At 36.3% G+C, this 18,878-nt stretch overlaps 1 protein-coding gene across 4 annotated transcripts in view; it reads left to right on the top strand.

Annotated features, from left to right (window-relative positions):
- Positions 1–18,878, top strand: part of Mrp5 (Multidrug resistance protein 5) — a 93,529-nt gene that overhangs the window by 45,908 nt on the left and 28,743 nt on the right. For all 4 annotated transcript variants that reach the window (XM_073989950.1, XM_073989983.1, XM_073989972.1 and 1 more), the window contains exon 3: positions 17,597–17,682. In XM_073989950.1, coding sequence (XP_073846051.1) covers positions 17,597–17,682 — 86 coding nt within the window. The remainder of the gene's footprint in view (positions 1–17,596; positions 17,683–18,878) is intronic.

Genomic DNA, 18,878 nt, shown 5'->3' with positions numbered 1-18,878 from the left:
GTCATATTTTGTTCAAACTTAGTTTCAGTTCGAAGATGGGCAATACCGGTCCACAACTTTCGGTACTTACCCCCAATATTTAAAAATTTCACTAAAATGGTATGCACGATATCTCTTGAAAAAAAAAACAACTAATTTGGTCAAAACTTTGGATCTACAAATATTTTACCCAAATTTAGTTTATCTTCCAAAATGGTCCATATCGGTCCTCTACTTAAGGTACCTCCCCCACATAAATCAACAATCGGCAAAGCAGACTGATACTTTTTCACTTGTTTACTTACTTTTTCAATAATACAAATTTATACTGACAAAATAGGAGAAAAAATAATCAGCATCCTCGAAGTCCTCTGGGTTTGCGTGGTTGAAAACTTGCCTGGTCAGCATCGAATTTGTGCTGAAGTTACTGGATTCTCTACTCAGAGCGGAAGAGAATTTTCTACTAATCTTTGGCGATGACTGTCATCGGATGACATCATTTGAGTCATGCAAGGAAAGTATGGTCATACAGATTTACAAAATATAGGACAAAACATAATATTTCTTACATTTAATGGGATCTTAAACTCACACAGAGAAGGCTTCGACGATTGTTCTTAAGAAGAACATTGTGTCCAAATATCAGGAGGTCCATCCCGACAATTAAGCTGGAGAAGTCAAAAGATTTGAGAAGAGCTGACATTGGAAGCTAATAGGTTGGTCAGTGAGCATAAGCGGAACAAGTGGTTAAATCATCTAAAGAGTTGCAACATTGGAGCCGGAATAAGTGAATTGTGGGCAACGGTTAAATCACTCTCTAACCCTGGAAATAAGGACGTTTGGCGACGTTACGCTGATTAATCGACAGTTTGTCGAGCACCCCGGAAATGACAGGGCTAAGAGAAGAGTACTACGTCGCATTAGATATCTTCCTACCGAGGTTGAACCACCACAATTTGAATAATGTTGCGAATGACATCAGGAACGCTAAATCATCCAAAGACCTGATGGAATCGCCATTGTAATGCTGAAACAGCTGGAGTTTCTCACTAAAGTTCTCAACCTATCGCTAGCCACCCACATCATTCCTGAAGTCTGGGAAGGATTCCAGCAAAGGTGAATCGTAAAGACCGATTTTGCTTTTGTCGCCCGTATCAAAGACCCTTGAGGCCAATCATCAGCATGGGTTCCGTAGACAGCACAGCACGACAACAGCGCTGCATGCGATCTCCACACATATCAGTCGAGGACTGATGGCCTTTGATACTGTCAATCACTCCACACTGTTCGAGGACATCGAACAGACTACATTCCTGCCAAGTTTGGATAATCAATAGACAGCGGAATTTTATGCAACCCCTATTTTTGGTCCGATTCATGTCAAATTTTGAGACTGGGCATATTTTTGGCTTCTGATTACATTGCAATCGAAACATATGACATATGCAAATTTATGCAAAATGCATAAATTTTTGCATATGCAAAATTTATGCAATTTACATATTTTCTTATGCAACAAATATTTCAATAATAGGTACAAAAATATTTGTGTGTACAATTTTTCTGTTTAAAATTCTGTTCAGACAAGTCAATAAAATAGAGAAATGTATAACCACAGCCACAACCTTCAAAATACCGAAAATCGGGAGGTATCGCTCTATGGGGGCTATATGAAGGAATGCACCTAAAAAGACAAATCTTAGGTGGAAAGTTTTTTACCCCCAAGGAAGACTTAATACCAAATTTCAGCCATTTCGGAGGGCCACAACGTTCAAAATACCGAAAATCGGGAGGTACCGTTCTATGGGGGCTATATGAAGACGTGGACCTATACCGACAAATTTCAGGTGGACAGTCTTATACCCACATCGAAAACTTAATACCAAATTTCAGCCATTTCGGAGGGATATTAAGGCCACAACCTTCAAAATACCAGAAATCCGGAGGTACCGTTCTATGGGGGCTATATGAAGACGTGGACCTATACCGACAAATTTCAGGTGGAAAGTTTTATACCCACAGCGAAGGCAAAATGCCAAATTTCAGTCATTTCGGTGGGATATTGAGGCCACAACCTTCAAAATACGTAAAATCGGCAGGTACCATTCTATGGGGGCTATATGAAGACGTGGACCTATATCGAGAAATTTCAGGTGGAAAGTTGTATACCTCCAAGGAAGACTTAATACCAAATTTCAGCCATTTTAGAGGAATATTGAGGCCACAACCTTCAACATACCAGAAATCCGGAGATACCGTTCTATGGGGGCTATATAAGACGTGAACCTATACCGAGAAATTTCAGGTGGGAAGTTTTTACCCCCAACGAAAACTAAATACCAAATTTCAGTCATTTCGGAGGGATATTGAGGCCACAACCTTCAAAATTTCGGAATTTGGGAGGTACCGTTCTATGGGGGCTATATGAAGACGTGGACCTATGCCGACAAATTTTAGGTGGAGTGTTTTATACACCCAACGAAGACTAAATACCCATTTTCAGTCATTTCGGTGGGATATTGAGGCTACAACTTTCAAAATACCGAATATCGGTAGGTACCGTTCTATGGGGGCTATATGAAGACGTGGACCTATGCGGACAGATTTCAGTTGTAAAGTTGCATACCCCTAACGAAAACGTAATACCAAATTTCAGCCATTTCGGTGGGATATTTAGACCACAAATCCTTGAATATATTTTTGCATATGGTTTTGCATATGCTCACTTTATGCAGATATGTACAAATAAATCAAAATATGCACGATATGCAGAATATGCAAAATATGCAAAAATTTCTGGGCATAATTCGTTTTATTTTGTAATAAAACGAGATTCTGTCTAATCAGATTTTCTCTACGAACATCCTAACCATATATGCATTTGCATAGGATTCCGCTGTCTAATAATCAATTATATGTGTGGACGCCAGTCGTACATGGAATTCAAAAAAGAAGTCCAAGCCCCGTAGAGTGAAACAGGGAGTTCCCCAAGGTAGGGTGATATCTCCGGAACAGTTTAACCTCTACCTCTCCTGTATTCAGCCCTCTCCAGACCACACTGAGATCGTCACGTATGCGGATGATTGTACTATCTTGGCATCAGGTACTTTCCCTAATGTTACATGTGAAAGGCGGAACTCCTATTTGACTGATCTCGGCCACTCTGTTCACCACATGGACGGCAGAGGTGTGCATTGAGTTGAAAGTCATGATCGATGGTCGACTACTCCAAAGTTCTAGGGGTCATGTTCATGTCGTCCGCGCATGCCACAGCTATCTGCGACAAGCTGAGATGAAGGAACAAGGTCCTCAAGTCCCAGATAAAGCAAAATTGTTGACTTTGTTGCGGCGTTTGGTCCGCGAATATAAGTGCAACGCCATGCATAAATATTCAAACCTGCAGAATGCGGCCCTGAGAACTGCAACAGAATGCCTTCTCATGTCATCAGTGGACCATCGACATGAGGATACAAAGATTCTTTACCGTGAGAGCCACCCTAATCACCATATAGTGGATAGGACCCTTCACCCAGGCATGTCAGGAGGGATCTTCATGATCTAGAGAGAGAGAGGTCCAGCGTTACTAGAGAGAACCCCTTACATCAACAAGCCTATCCAGCAGGTTTAAACAGGGATGGTTCAGCCGTCTGAATTCCTATAGGGCAAGGCCCGATGACACCGTGCAAAACATCTGCTTAGCATGCGACACAGGGCTGCATAACATCCCAGCAAAATTTGAAGGAAGGGGTTCCATGCGATGACGTAATTTCATGGCATCGTTTGCATTTGTTCAAACGAAGTCGTGAAAGATCCGATCTTTTCATCAGCATTTGAACCCATGCAAAGGAAGTCGTGAAAGATGCGATCTTTTCATCGGCATTTGAACCCATTCCATCGATCCAAAGAGAAGAATTTTATGCTTTTATTTATACAATTTTTTCTAAATATATAAGATTAATTATTTACAATAGACTTGATGTTGTCGGAGACTCGATATCACAACCAACGTTGTCAAAACTCTCGTTGTAATGATAATGTCATTGCAAAGGGTTGGTGAAAATGACAAGCCAAAGCATTGGTGAAAATTACATGTCAAAACATTGGTACAAATGACATGCTTTGGATCCAGAAATGAATAGCATCTTTTGGGGTCCACGCTCATATAAAATTCATCGATGAAGATGCTAAAAAGATGACATGCCAGCTCACTTGCACCCATGATTGAATGGCATCTTTGGCATCGAACATTTTTCTGGGATACTGCACCATTTCAACAAGCCGAACTGGAGATAGACTCAGAGCCAGATTAGGCAAAAAATCGAACATAAACACTAGACTGGCTTTAACTCAAGGAAGGGAAAAAATCGATGTCTGATTTTTAAGGCGGCACCCAACTAAAGTGTTTAGTTTTTTTTAGATTTTAAAATTGCCAAAGTTTGAGCACAATCGAAAAATGTTAACACGTGCCACTGGGACCTCATAGTTTTCAAAGTAATTTGTATGGGGCCAAAGGTGAATTTTCACGCTCTAAAGGCCACATTTATTGTCCAATCGATGAGACATTTTTACCAGTTCATTTCTGTGGCTAAACAAGTAATGCTACAAAAAAATTTGAAAATCGGGTCGGATTTTAATATTAGCTATATATAGGGCCCATGGAAACTTTGAGGCCCTAGTGGCATATTCCGATTGTGTTCAAACTTTGGCAATCTTAAAATCTAACAAAACTAAACACTTTAGGTGGGTGCCGCATAAAAAAATCAGACATCGATTTTTTTTTAAACACACAAATCAAATACTGTTACAACAACAACTGATGAGCACGATAACTTACGGATTGAGTTACTGATTTACCGAAACCTTGAATATAATAAAATGTCTTCCAATCGTACAACAAGATCCAAGAAGATATATAAGGGGCAACACCTTCGGGTGCCTTCCTCACATATAAGTTCAAAATTTTCGCCAAAGTATAGTTTAAGGGCTGGTCGAGAATAATTTTGAAATTTTACCGAAGGTACTCCTGTGGTCCTGTTTATAGCCATATAATGATTTTCGTTCGAAAATCCATGCTTCCTGACCCAACGACCAGCATTTACCATACGTCAACTTGGTTCCCAAAATTGTACAATGCCCCGCTGCATCTCATTCGATTACAACGAAAATTCCCATTACGATCCTCGTATACACATCCTTCATGTATTTGTGTGGGCATATGGATTTTTTGCCTTCGCAAAAACAAAAACTTAAAAAGAAGCGTTACAGCTTTAAGCCGGCAAATATTCAGCTGTGGTTGCTGTTGCTGCTGTTAAATGACGATGTAATTCACCAATATTTCTTTTTCATTTCGTTTCGTTTTTTCTGATTTTGTGAAATGGTGAAAGTGTTGAAGAATAATGTTTTCGGGAAAATGTATCATCGCGACAGCAGTGGGTTCCCTTGTCACAGCCACTCTACACCACACCACATCATCCCCATCTGTCACATCGGATATCTGAGCTTTGTGGCGTTTAGTGGCTTTTTTATTGTTGCTGTTATCAGAAATGCATTTGCTGCGATACGTGTGGTGGTGATTGAGTGGTTGAGTTGAGGCTGCTAATTCTGATATGCAACATTGACGGACATAAACAGACTGGAGTGGAGGTTGCGGATTACGATATTAAAATAAAGAGAAAACTAATGGTAATTTAATAGTTAACAAATTTATTTGCTCTTAAATATTGTGGAGTTTTCTTGTTTTTGTTTTTTGGGTATTAAATATAATTTTTATTGCTGACATATTTGCAATTTACACAAATAATAGTGGCTTACACGAGAAAGAGGGGATTAGCAAAGAAAATGAAAAATTATTTTATTTGTCATTATTTAAAAATTATTGTTTCTTTAGAAAGTTTCCCAGGCTAAATTTGAGTATTGGCATGTCGATAGTTCAGAGCTATTCAGAACTCAATAACGAAAGAAATGCCGCTAATTTGTAAGTTTTTTTCTGTAGGTTGTGGTTTTGCGGATTTTTTTGAGAATTGTTATTCAGTTTCCTGTAATGTTAGTGATGCCCAATGCGAAATCTTGACTTTTTAACATGACTTTAACCAACACGTTTTTTGTTGATAGATGCAAAATATAAACATAAGTTTCGTAATATATTTATTGTTTATTTCAAATCTGCTTTATCCCAAAATTTAAACTCAATAATACTTTACACGCAAAAAATTTTATCTCAACTCTTGTAATCTGACCACTTGTCAACATGAAAAAACACTTTTTCGAAATAAACAATGTTTGAATTTGAAACACGTGCTTGTCAGACATGTTTCTTCTTTCGAACACTTCATAAATTAAAATGTTCATTATCGTCATCATCGTCTTCTTCTTGTTTCAGACAATTCATTTGAATGGCCACATAAGAAAATGTTCATAACATAAATATAGAGTTGGTTTTCAATTTCTGGACATACAATGTATGTACGAGTATAAATCCAAACAGAAAAGCCATTGTGGTATTAAAATTTTCCCATTAACACACTACGGAGGAGATATTCATTTCAGTCATTACATAGAAACAATTGTATTCTAAGAATATCTCAATGTCTTTTCAATTTCGTTTTTTTGGGTCACCTTAAAGCTGTCATAATTAAACTTCAAATGCAAATCAACTCGGCCGTTAATTATTTGCATTGAGAAAATTTAAATAATTCAAATGTCATTAATTTAAAATTAACGTGCATTTGTAATTTAATTGACACACACACACAAATGACAGTTCTGCCAAGCAACAACACAACATTGACCTTAAAAGCTAGATAGACAGTTCCTTCGCTATCTCCTCGTTACAATATAAACAGGTCTAGAAGACCGTAAAAATAAAATATATATGCAATTTGTGTTTAGTGGTGGTATGTTAAAATACAAATTATGACGATCAAGAGTTTAAAACAACCAAGTTAATCAGCCATCCGACGCAACTAAATTGTTCCTTCTTCAGTCACTTCATCATTATAAGATTCGTTTTTTTCTATCTGGTAAAATTTGGACTTAGAATTTTACCCTGATAAAAAATAATATATAATATTTCAATGACAAAGTTAATATACACTACATCTAATGGGGAAGGGTATACAAAGGTTAACGTATTTTTACCAACGCACACTGGTCGAAACCAATGATCTAGCGGCGCAAAAGTCAAAAAATCGAACTATAAAATTGCGAAATATTATCCATTGTATCGATTACAGACACTTTGCAGACAAAGATTTGGTTTTTTAATTTTTGTTGTTGTAAATATTCACTCAGTTATTCACTATCAAATACAAGAGTTTTTGTTGCATTAGATTTTAGAAAATTGTTGGAAAAAAATTAACTTCATATTTGTTTAAATGTTAAATAAATTCGTAATGAAAATGGACAAGATATATTTTTAAATAATAGCAGAGGGTGAGATCTAAATTATAAAAATTAGTTTGGGGTCTGGAGGTACTTAGTTATATAGCAATAAATGTTCAAAAAATTCAATTTTTTAGTGTTTTTATGGGTTTTACGCGCTTGTTCCATAGAGTGCATCTTGTAAACTTAGCCGAACTTAGGTCCGATTATTTTTTGGGGAATGAAATTGGACTCTCTGGATACTGAATAACCACATTCGGGCTGCAAATATTTGCAAATCTTTTGATGACTGCACTTTTAAAATAAGGGATTTTGCATGAAATTCATACAAATTTAGCTGTGCATTTGTATGGGAGCTAAATCAAAATATGGACCTATCTTGAGAAATGTTTGCAAGGAGGAGTTCTAGCCCCGGAGGCACTATAATACCATATTATAGCTAAATATGTTATTAAATATGGGATAACAAGTAAAAATTCAACGAATCGGGGGTACCATAAAAGGGGCTACATCGAAACATAAATCCGTATTGAAAATGTTTTGTAAGAAGATTTTATACGCTGTGAGAACACGGAATGCAAAATTACAGCCAAGTTGGTTTAAAATGTGGTCATGGTATTCAAAATACTTTAAATTGGGAGGTACGCTTACATGGTGGCTATATCAAAACGTGCACCTTTGTCCATAATTTTTGGTGGAAATATTTTGTGACTACTAGGAACCCTAAGTACCAAATTACAGCTAATTTGCTACGAAATTGTGGCTTAAATCCTCAAAATACCGAAAATCGGAAGGTACCGTTATATGGGGGCTATACCAAAACATTAGCCGATATTGTTCATATTTGGCCCATTATTACCCACAGGTACAAACTGAGTTTATGCAAAATTTCAGTGACGTATCTCTATTCGTTTGCAAGTTATTAATTTCGCGCCGCTAGATCAGTGCTTTCGACCACCGTTGCAACGGTGGGAACGTTTGGACTCCACAGTGAAGCGGCAAAAACATGACAGTAGATGGAGAATGTCATAAAGTAAGAACTGATACAGCACGAAAGCAGGACATCGGAAAGTATCAAGTCTTAACATACTCCATTCAACATATCCAGATGTTTCCTCACCGTGATAACTTATCAGCGTGATAGCCATAAGGCCTTCACCAGTAGTGGAATTCTGTAAATCATTTTTCGAGTTACCGACAAAAATACACGCGAAAACTCATATTTATTATTGTAATCACTTCCCGAATACACGTTAACATCTTGGAAGACTTTCAAATAAATGTTGGGTTCCTTTAAATGGAGAATAATTTTGAAGGAAAACTGTATAGGGTAATATACATTTTAAATTGCGTGTAAATGGCGAAATCCTCAAAATCACTTGATGCGCATGCAGTTTCCCGATACAACGAATTGTTTTATTTTCGTTTGTATATATTTACCAAGATTTTCTTTGGCGGCTGCGATTTAGCATCTTCTAAGATTAGTGTACAAAAAACTGTATAACGCTTATAATTTACACAAAGTACATACAATTTTTATGCACATCCGATTTCACTATCAACCGTGAAAAAATATATCGATTTAAACACATTTCAAAAAAATCTACCAAGAATCGTGGATGTCCATTCACAATCAATTTTTGGGATAAATCGGATACAGCTTCCATGGGTTGTTGTGGACATACCTTCAAAATACCGAAAATCGGGATGTACCGTTCTATGGGTGCTAAATGCAGGAGTGGAACTGTACCTACAAATTTCTGGGGGGAAAATTTTATACCACCAACGAAGACTAAATACCAAATTTCTGCACTTTCGGTGGGCTATTGTGGCCACAATCTTCAAAATACCGAAAATCGGGAGGTAGTACCGTTCTATAGGAGCTATATGCAGGCGTGGACCTGTACCGAAAAATTTATGGGGGAAAGTTTTATACCACCAACGAACCCTAAGTACCAAATTTCAGCTATTTCGGTGGAATATTGATGTCACAACCTTCAAAATACCGAAAATCGGGAGGTACCATTCTATGGGCGCTATATGAAGGCGTGGACATATACCGACAAATTTCATATGGAAAGTTTTGTACCTTCAAAGAAGACTAAATACCAAATTTCAGCCATTTCGATGGATTATTGTGGCCACAACCTACAAAATACCGAAAATCGGGATGTACCTTTCTATGGGGGCTATATGTAGGCGTTGACCTATACCGACAAATTTCATATGGAAAGTTTTATACCCCCAACAAAGACTAAATAACTAATTTTAGCCATTTCGGATAATAAGGCAAAAATCTTAAAAATACCGAACATCGGGTGGTAGCGTTCTATGGGGGCTATATCAAAACGTAGACCGATATAGCCCATTTGCAATACCAAACATCCTAGGAGTAATAGAAACTTCTATAACAAATTACAAAGCTCTATCTTAAAAATTGCGAGCTGTATCTTGTTTTCAACAGACGGACGGACAGACATGGTTATATCGACTTGGAACTTTACTCTGATCAAGAATATATATACTTTATAGGTTCTCTGATGATTATTTTCATGTTTTACAAACGGAATGACAAATTTAATTATACCCTCCATATTATGGTGGTACCAATGGCGGGGTACCGATTGTAAATACTGTACCCAAAAAATAAGTTTTTTAGAAAAAATATCGCACTCAATTTTGTCCTTTGGCAGTAGATTAGTGTGATGCTGTGTGGGCTACATACACAATATACATACATATCACATTATGCGTAATTGCGAGTACTTTAATTCTATTATTGTTTTTTTGAAATACCCAAATGCGCGTCCCAGTTTAATCAAAAATTAATTAATTAATTAAGTTTTTTTTGCCAAATTTTTGAGCTTTGTTTAAAAACACTTAATTTGATCCAGCAATAGTCATAGTTACTGGTAAACTACAATAGTGCAAACCTTGGCTGCATGGAAACAATTTTTTTTGTCTTTGACTCATATATATTAAGTCAAAGAACTCCTCCAACAGGTTTGTTATGTATTGTTTTCGGGACCGTATGGTCTAATAAAAACACACGTAGTTGATCGGACTTAGTGTATTTATACCCTACACCACACTGTGGTAAGGGGTATTATGTCTTTGTGCATTGGTATGTAACATACAAAAGGAAACGAAATAGACCCATAGTTCATTTGGGGATATACATATAATCACTTTCTGAGTCGATTTATGCATATCCGTCCGTCCGTCTGTCCATGTATTTTTGTTCGCAACGTACAGGTCGCATTTTTTGCCCGATCCAGCTGAAAATTGGATAATATAATTTTCTTGGCCATAGGAAGAACGCTATTGCTTTTGGTGAAAATCGGCTCAGATTTGTATATAGCTCCCATAAATATTTTCTGCCGATTTGACGTAGTTGTTGCGCCAAACACGCGACATACGTCCGATTTTGATGAAATTTGAAATGTGTGTCTGAATTCGGTCTAAAAATAAATGTGCCAAATTACAACGAAATCGGTTCAGATTCGGATGTAGCTCTCATATATATTTTCGGCCGATATGATGTATTTGCTGCAATGTGTGACTGAATTCGGTCTAAAAATTAATGTGCCAAATTACATCGAAATCGGTTCAGATTTGGATATAGCTCCCAAATATATTTTCGCCCGATTTCACGTATTTGCTGCACCAAACACCCTATATCTGTCCTATTTTGATGAAATTTGGAATGTGTGACGGAATTTTGTCTAGTAATAAGTGTATATCTCCTATATATTACATATTCACAGTGGTGTAGGGTATCATATAGTCGGCCCTGCCCGACTATGATCCTTTCCTTACTGGTTTTCCTCACAAAAGTGCTTACAATAACATTCTATAATTTTCCTTCAAGCCATTTGGAGAAAAGAGTCGCCAGATCGAGTCCAATTTCCTTCTTTGTTATCTACGACGGCCGTTTACAGAGGGCAACATAAGAGTTCCGCTTTCTTGGAGACCGCCGGTCGTGATGCTCTCTGGGAGTTCCGCGTTCTTGGAGACCGCCGGTCGTGATGCTCTCTGGGAATTCATGTCTTCATAAGTTTGCATCATCCTAAGGACCTTCCGGGGTACATTCCTGAATGAGACTAATGACAAATTTCCTATAACAATGTTACTTTTGTCAAAAACCTATGTTTTTACACCTCAAGTTACTTGCAGACAGTTGTGTATAAATATTATAGTCGAAACTTCAATTTTTTCGAACTGACAGTGGCATGTGTAAACATTCGGAAAAATTAAGCTTCTATCAAAGCTCTTGCATTGATTGCTGACAGGGAAATTTTCTCGGCAGTGAGGTTGATAGTTGGTGTGGCATTGAATATGTGTGAGTGTATTGGTATTTTTCTAACTTCCACTTGCATGTGTAAACGGGGGGTTAGATAGGTAAACGGCGTTTTCGACATATGCATTATAAGTCGGAAAAGTATGTCATGTACATACGTCATGACACGCTTTCTTTGGACGTTATAAAAGTCCTTTTCGCATTACCCGTCTATGGTATGATGTTTAGATTTGACAGCCATTTTTGGTTACCGTAGGACTTTTTAAAGCTTTTGGACCATTATTTCAAGAAACATGAACTTGCTTCGAAAAGCATTATATCGCTGAAAACAGGATCACCGACCCTCGAACAGCCTTTAAACTGCACTTAAGCGAACATTTTTAACGAAGGTGTTGCCCTTCTTGGAACTTGATGTTATTTTGGAAGAAATTTCGCACAAATCGTATATTTAATTTGTATATTGGTGATGTCAGAGTTTTTTTAGAGTTGTTGATCCATTATCACAGGAAGTATGGACTCTCCCCGAACAATTTTACGTTTTAAACCTTTGTGGGGGAGGTACCAGAAGAGGTGGACCGATATGTTCCACCGTCGAACCTGATCTAAGTTTGGACAAAATACCACGATGACCAAATTTAGGACCGTTCGAGAGATATTGTGCGACCCAACCAGTAAGACAGACGGACGGACATAAATCGACTCCTAATTGTCTAAAACCGATTTCGTCCAAACATACTTATTTCGATGAAGCACATTTTCACCATACCAGAGTGTATATTAGGGTGGGGCGATTTGTGTGGAAGGAAAAAAACCTTAATGAACCCTTCGCGTTTCTGATTCCTGGGATTGAACTGAGCAAAAAAGTCCACTGGACCATATATCTACCGCGAAAATCGAGCCTCCCGATTTTGACTTTAAGTTTTTTATTGACGTTTTTTGGATATTTTGGCATATAACAGCCAAACCATTGACATTTTCGATCCAACACAAAGACAAACATTGTAGCCAAGACAGTATTTTAAAACTCTCTAATACATCGCAAAAGCATTGGAACGCTCCTTCAGGCAGTTTTGGGCTTAAGAATGTGCAAACTTTTCGGAAAATGTCGATAAATGACATTGTGCTACAAAATTTGACCCGAAAAATATTCAAGTGTTCTGATGCAAAATTATATCGTGTTGGGATCCATGGACAACGACAATTCCTTTACTTCGTTTGGGTCACTTCGTTTTATTTTTTATAACGGTAAAAGTAGTGAAAATCTGGGTTTCTTACATTTTCAAATTTAAACGGACATATCTTATTTTTTCCACAACGGATTTCTTTTGATCCTTCTTCCTTTTAAAGGGGTGAATAATGTCTTTTGAATAAGCTATTATTGTTTTAAATCGGTTAACAAATGGCTAAGTTATAGTGGTTTATGTCTGAAAAACCCCACAAAAAACCTATAAAGGAATTTCTCATAATTTTCAAAAATATAATGTTTTTTTGTTTTGTTCAATATTTATTTTGAAAATGATGAGAAATTTCTTTATAGGTTTTTTGTGGGGTTTTTCAGACATAAACCACTATAACTTAGCCATTTGTTAACCGATTTAAAACAATAATAGCTTATTCAAAAGATTAGAGTTTTCAATTACTGTCTTGGCTACAATGTTTGTCTTTGTGTTGGATCAAAAATCTCAATGGTTTGGCTGTTATATGCCAAAATATCCAAAAAACGTCAATAAAAAACATAAAGTCAAAATCGGGAGGCTCGATTTTCACGGTAGATATATGGTCCAGTAGACTTTTTTGCTCAGTTCAACCCCAGGAATCAGAAACGCGAAGGGCCCATTAAGGTTTTCAAATCGCCCCAGCCTAGTGTATATACCCTCGTTAGTCTAAAGGCTGGGGGTACAACAAAGTGTCAATTGTTTTCCATTGAATTACTTAGGACTTAAACCTAGTTTTGTACTAAATAAATAAAGACAATTGGAATATTCATTCATATTCATAGGTAAAAAATGAAACTTATTTTCCGCATCGAAAAGAGAAAAATGGTAAAACGGGAGTGCAAAAAACAGGGTGAAACATCGACAATAATCGGTAAAATTAAAATGCTTATAATTTCGGTAAGCAGATATATAGCTGAAAATAAGCTTTGGAGCCACACGACATAACCAAAATGGCATAAGCTTTTGTTTCTCACTAAATTTATCATTATATCATATATAATTTTGTTTCATATATCATATTAAAGTAGTTTGTGCGGCACCTTTTTCAATATTTAAATGGAATACAAGTTATTATAGTCAATAATAGGGAAAGGGTCATTCATTCGTGCAACAGAAAATATTTTTTGGCAGAACATCAAATTTTCAAATGTGGCAAAATATCCCTCAGTGTAATGTTGTCCAGTCCATGTAAAACTTCTCTAAAGTGGTGTCGTAAAACACGCCTTCGGTCTGGGCGATAAACACTAGGTCCCGTATATGATTTGGGGTGCACTCATTGGTATGAAAGAAGTCTCCCTTGTCTCTTCTGGGATGTTTGTGGAACAAATATTATATTATTATTATTTCACTACAAAAATAATTTTATATCATATATGTATTTTATTTCGTATAGGACTTCAGAAGCTATTTCGACCTCACACATCAGCTCTTGCAATAAGTGATTTGCTTGCTAATCCATAGAAATACTTAATGTTGACTGTTTTAAAAACAAGTTTATTTTTTTGCTTGTTTTTAAATTTCAACAAATTGTTCAACAAAATCTATTAGCTGATATTTAGAAAAAAAATTTAATTTTATTTACTCAATAAAATGTGCATTCAATATTCGATAAAACGTAAACCGCAAAAACAACAACACTTTCTCAAGTGTGTAAAATCAAGTAAACGTTCCACGCTGTTTTCTTGAGAACTTATTAAATTTTATAAGGACCAGACACTGCAACGGCACTTGGAAGTGAATTGTTATTGTAATTGCAATGTAAACATACAAATATACATACATATGTATGTTATGTATATTACATATGTACACATGTATGTGCAATGATGCTGAAACCGAACAAATTTATTTATTTAATCTGAGTTGTTGTTGTTGTTTTTGTTTAATTGATATGTGTGGCTGGCAGTGTGGGGTTCATTACAACCGCAATTGAAAGCAAATAAGTTGCCATTTAAATTAATCTAAACAACAAATGAAACAATAGCCAGCCAGTCGTCAAGTCATGCATTTGCTATTGTTTCGAGTTTCATCTGATCTGATCGGGTGGGAGGAAGTTGGTGTGTTTGTGCGAGGAGGAAAAAGAAAACCTCGAGTGAAATTTTCACTGCACATCTGTTGCTCCAAATGAGTCAACAGCGGTTGTTCTAAAAACAATGAAACACTTTCTGGCTTGATTTCAAATTTTTTGAAACATTTATCATATCTTTCCGCATAACTGGAATTTATAAATATTGAAGTAAAAGACTACTTTAGCTACAAAGGTCACCATCAATATCAATTGTTCACTTCAAATAAATCAAAGTTTATCAGATGTCAGTCATTATAATGTTATCAACAAATTATGTCAAAATTAGTTTTTTTTCTTTTGCTTGATAAAGCTGCCCGTAGAACATTCTTTTGGCAGTGAATGAATATTAAATTTAAACAAATTGAATATGGTTTTTATCATTTGTTTCAAATATTATTGACAAGCCACGAGAATTATCTTTACCTCACTCAATATCTGTGACGCCTTTGAAGAATTACCTACTATGCGAAGGTATGAAGAGGAGAGTATGCCGCAGTAGGAATAAAATAATAAATAATAACAGAGCATCTAATCAAAATTACTGCATTCAAGGTTAGGTTGTTATATATAAAGAACAAATATTATCCACATTGTAGATATTTATTTGTTGACGTCTGACACTTAACTGTCGATTATTGCGAATGCTGTAAATTACAGTTTTTACAAGTCATTAAAACAAACGTGAGATTGTTGCCAGTAAAATAGAGACTAGAAAGTTCATACGTGTATAGGCAAGGAAGTAAGAGAAGGGGCCGATTATGTAATGGCCTTCCAAAAATGGAATATTGGGATAGCTTGACGCCTTATGATATATGTATGTATGTTCCCGCAAGCAACCCGCAAGCAATGGCAATTCCAATTGTCGCAATTCAATTAGTCCAGAAGTAGTCCTAAGCGGTACTAGTACAAAATTGACCTCTAAGTAATGTGAAGGACAATTGACACCTTTTTATCTCAAAATAAATGAAAAGGGATCAGTTGCAAATATTAAATCTCAAATAAAAACCACAATTTTCGTAATTTGACTAGAGTTGGGCACTCTCGTTCATTTTAACGATCCAGATCACTATCTCGTTCAATGGACACCGGTAATTTCTTTGACAAAACTGCGTATACTAAATTTCACACTTTGGTTTTTATGATGTTACTCATTCGTCTTTGAACGAGGACAGTGATCCGGATTGTTCAATTGAACGAGATTACCCAACTCTAAATTTGACACATTTCTTTCTAAACCAAATTACTTCACATATTCCAAATTCCATAAAAATTGGACAAATATAGCGTTGCTGCATCTAATAACTCAAATCGGCCGAAAACATATATGGGAGCTATATCCAAATCTGAACCGATTCTTAACAAAATAAATAGGATTCGTCCTTTGGAATAAAAAAATAACTTCCCCAATTTTTATGTGGATCGAACAATAAATGCGACCTGTACTTTTTTAGCGACTATTGCTATATATCCCATTGTTTGAGCAACCTACGCCAACCGTCTTTGAATCAATGTAAATTTGAGATTTTCATTGTAAGGATTTTATTTAGGAATACCCTTTTAAATTCGCATAAGAATAAATTGTTGACTCTTTCCCCCCATAAGTTGTTTGCCCTTTCCGAATCCTGAATATTTTCTGACCATCACCAAAATCAATAGGTGAAACCTACGAAAATAACATAAAGGACAATCTTGTAACGAACTTTTACTGCTACATTTTCTTTAGTTCCATTTTGATAGGGCTAGCCATTATTTAAAGCACTCCGGCGATTTTGTTTCGTTTTTTGATTTTTCTCATCTATAAACATTGTAGTTTCAGAATCCACAAAAACTTCCCAGGCTTAAGCTCATTTTAGTTAAAATCGGTTCAAGAGCACCGTGATATAGTACAAAAATATTTAGTAAGCAAACTTCTGATTTATAGAGAACTCGAAATATTAAATTACGTTAAACTAAATTAAGAAGAAATTTTTGAAAAAGTTTGAGAGTTATGTATCTTGCTGCATTCGAGAGTTATCGTTTATACCATTTTATAGACAACTTTTGAACTTTTTGTGGGAGGTACCCGAAAGAGTGGCCGATATGGTCCATCTTCGAACTTGAACGAAGTTTGGACAAAATATTACGAATACCAAATTTTTGCAACGACTCGGTTGATCCGTTCGAGAGGTATCGCACCAGCCATTCAGACAGACGGACGGACATGGCTAAATCGACTCCAAATTGTCTTAACAGATTTCGTCCAAACATCTTGGGGTCCAAAGCCGTTATTCCGATGAGGCACATTTTTGGTCGGGTCAAAGTGTAATACCCTCATTGGCATAAAGGCTGCATTAGTGACTATTACGATATCTCTGTTGTTTAAACACATACGCCAACCTTCTTTGTGAAAATCTTTGTAAATATTCACTTTATGAATATCCTTTTGGAATCGACGATATTCGCATAAGACTAAAAACTTTACTATTTCCAACCATAATCGATGTGGCATACCAACTTATAATACCCTCCCCTTATAGTCGTCGTGTAGGATAGGGTATATAATAATAGAAGAAAAGTTTCTAATATTCTTTTTGTGATATTTTAGGGGGGGGGGGGGGTTTGATCAGTACCACATCCCTTCATAATAATATATTTTTCCTCTTTCTTTTTCAGCTTTGTTATGCCAACATTTTTTAAAGGACGCAAAAAAGTTTTGGATGAAACCGATCTCTACAGAGCATTAAAAGAACACAAATCCGGTAAGTAATTAACAAGTAAGACAGTACCAGTCGGCTCAGCCGACAGGGATATACCCTCAGCTTGTGACATAATGACAAAAAGCAAACTCAGTATAGGTTGTTTTTCGAAAATATTACTGTTGTACAGAGTATTGCGAGAACTATCTCAAATAAAGTTTAAAATATATCTGCGAAAACGTCTAAACCTGTTCTTAAGCCTAAATGTTTGAACATTTTTGGGGGATGTATGTAGATGTGAACCGATATAGTCTATCTTAGAATTACGATGTGCAAAGATTGGACCAACTCACCAAGGATTCCCTTTAAAAGCTATGTATAGTTTGTGGTCGTAGGGTTCTTAAACTTTAGGTAATTAACTCAGTCAGTATGCACCAAGGCGAATTTAGCAAGGTGTTCGAAAAGGCGAATCCAGGTCGTAGTCTTCATTTGCCGTCAAAAATTTTTGCGCGAAATATCCACAAAAATTAGAAAAACCTGTGAAATATTCTTCGCAAAGCTTAAATAAAGATGTCGTACACAGTTATTCTTTACAGAAGTGAAATAGTTGTTATTTATTTTTGATTACAAATATGTTTTAACAGCAAATGAAGACATCACATGGTATTATTGTATTACCTTTTTTCTTGCACCATGGTATGGACGATAAAACTATAAATTATGATTAAACATTTCAAAACTATCCTAGACATGCCTCTGTACTGAACATTTACCAAAAATTTTGAAATTCTGTGTAGAAGGAGTGGTCCTACATAGTCCGCATTAGAACATGATTTAAATGTGAAAGAAATATGACAATGCTGAAAAGTTGTTATCACTCACTTACTTACTTAGCTGGCCTTTTACAGAACATTTGTTCCATAAGCCGAACTAAGAAAAAATCTCCAATCCTCTCTGTTTGCTGCTGTATTTTCCCAATCTGGGATATGTAGCTTTGTGATATCTCGTTTCACTTGTTCGCTCCAACGAAGCTTTGGCCTTCCAGATCTGCGAGAACCTCCATGCGGCCCGTATTTATACGCCTTTTTAGCGGGTTCATCATCACTCATTCTTATAACATGGCCTAGCCATCGCAATCGTTGTATCTCGATTCGTTCAACTATATTGATGTCATTGTATAGTTGATACAGCTCAATGTTCATACGACGCCGATATTCGCCGTCAACACAGATTGGCCCGTAGATCTTTCGAAGAATTTT

This window comes from Musca autumnalis, unplaced genomic scaffold (assembly GCF_047663935.1).
Source record: "Musca autumnalis isolate F117 unplaced genomic scaffold, ASM4766393v1 scaffold_1, whole genome shotgun sequence".
Taxonomy (NCBI): Eukaryota; Metazoa; Arthropoda; class Insecta; order Diptera; family Muscidae; genus Musca; species Musca autumnalis.
Note: the sequence above shows the minus strand (reverse complement) of the source record. Positions and strands in the feature narration are given on the sequence as shown.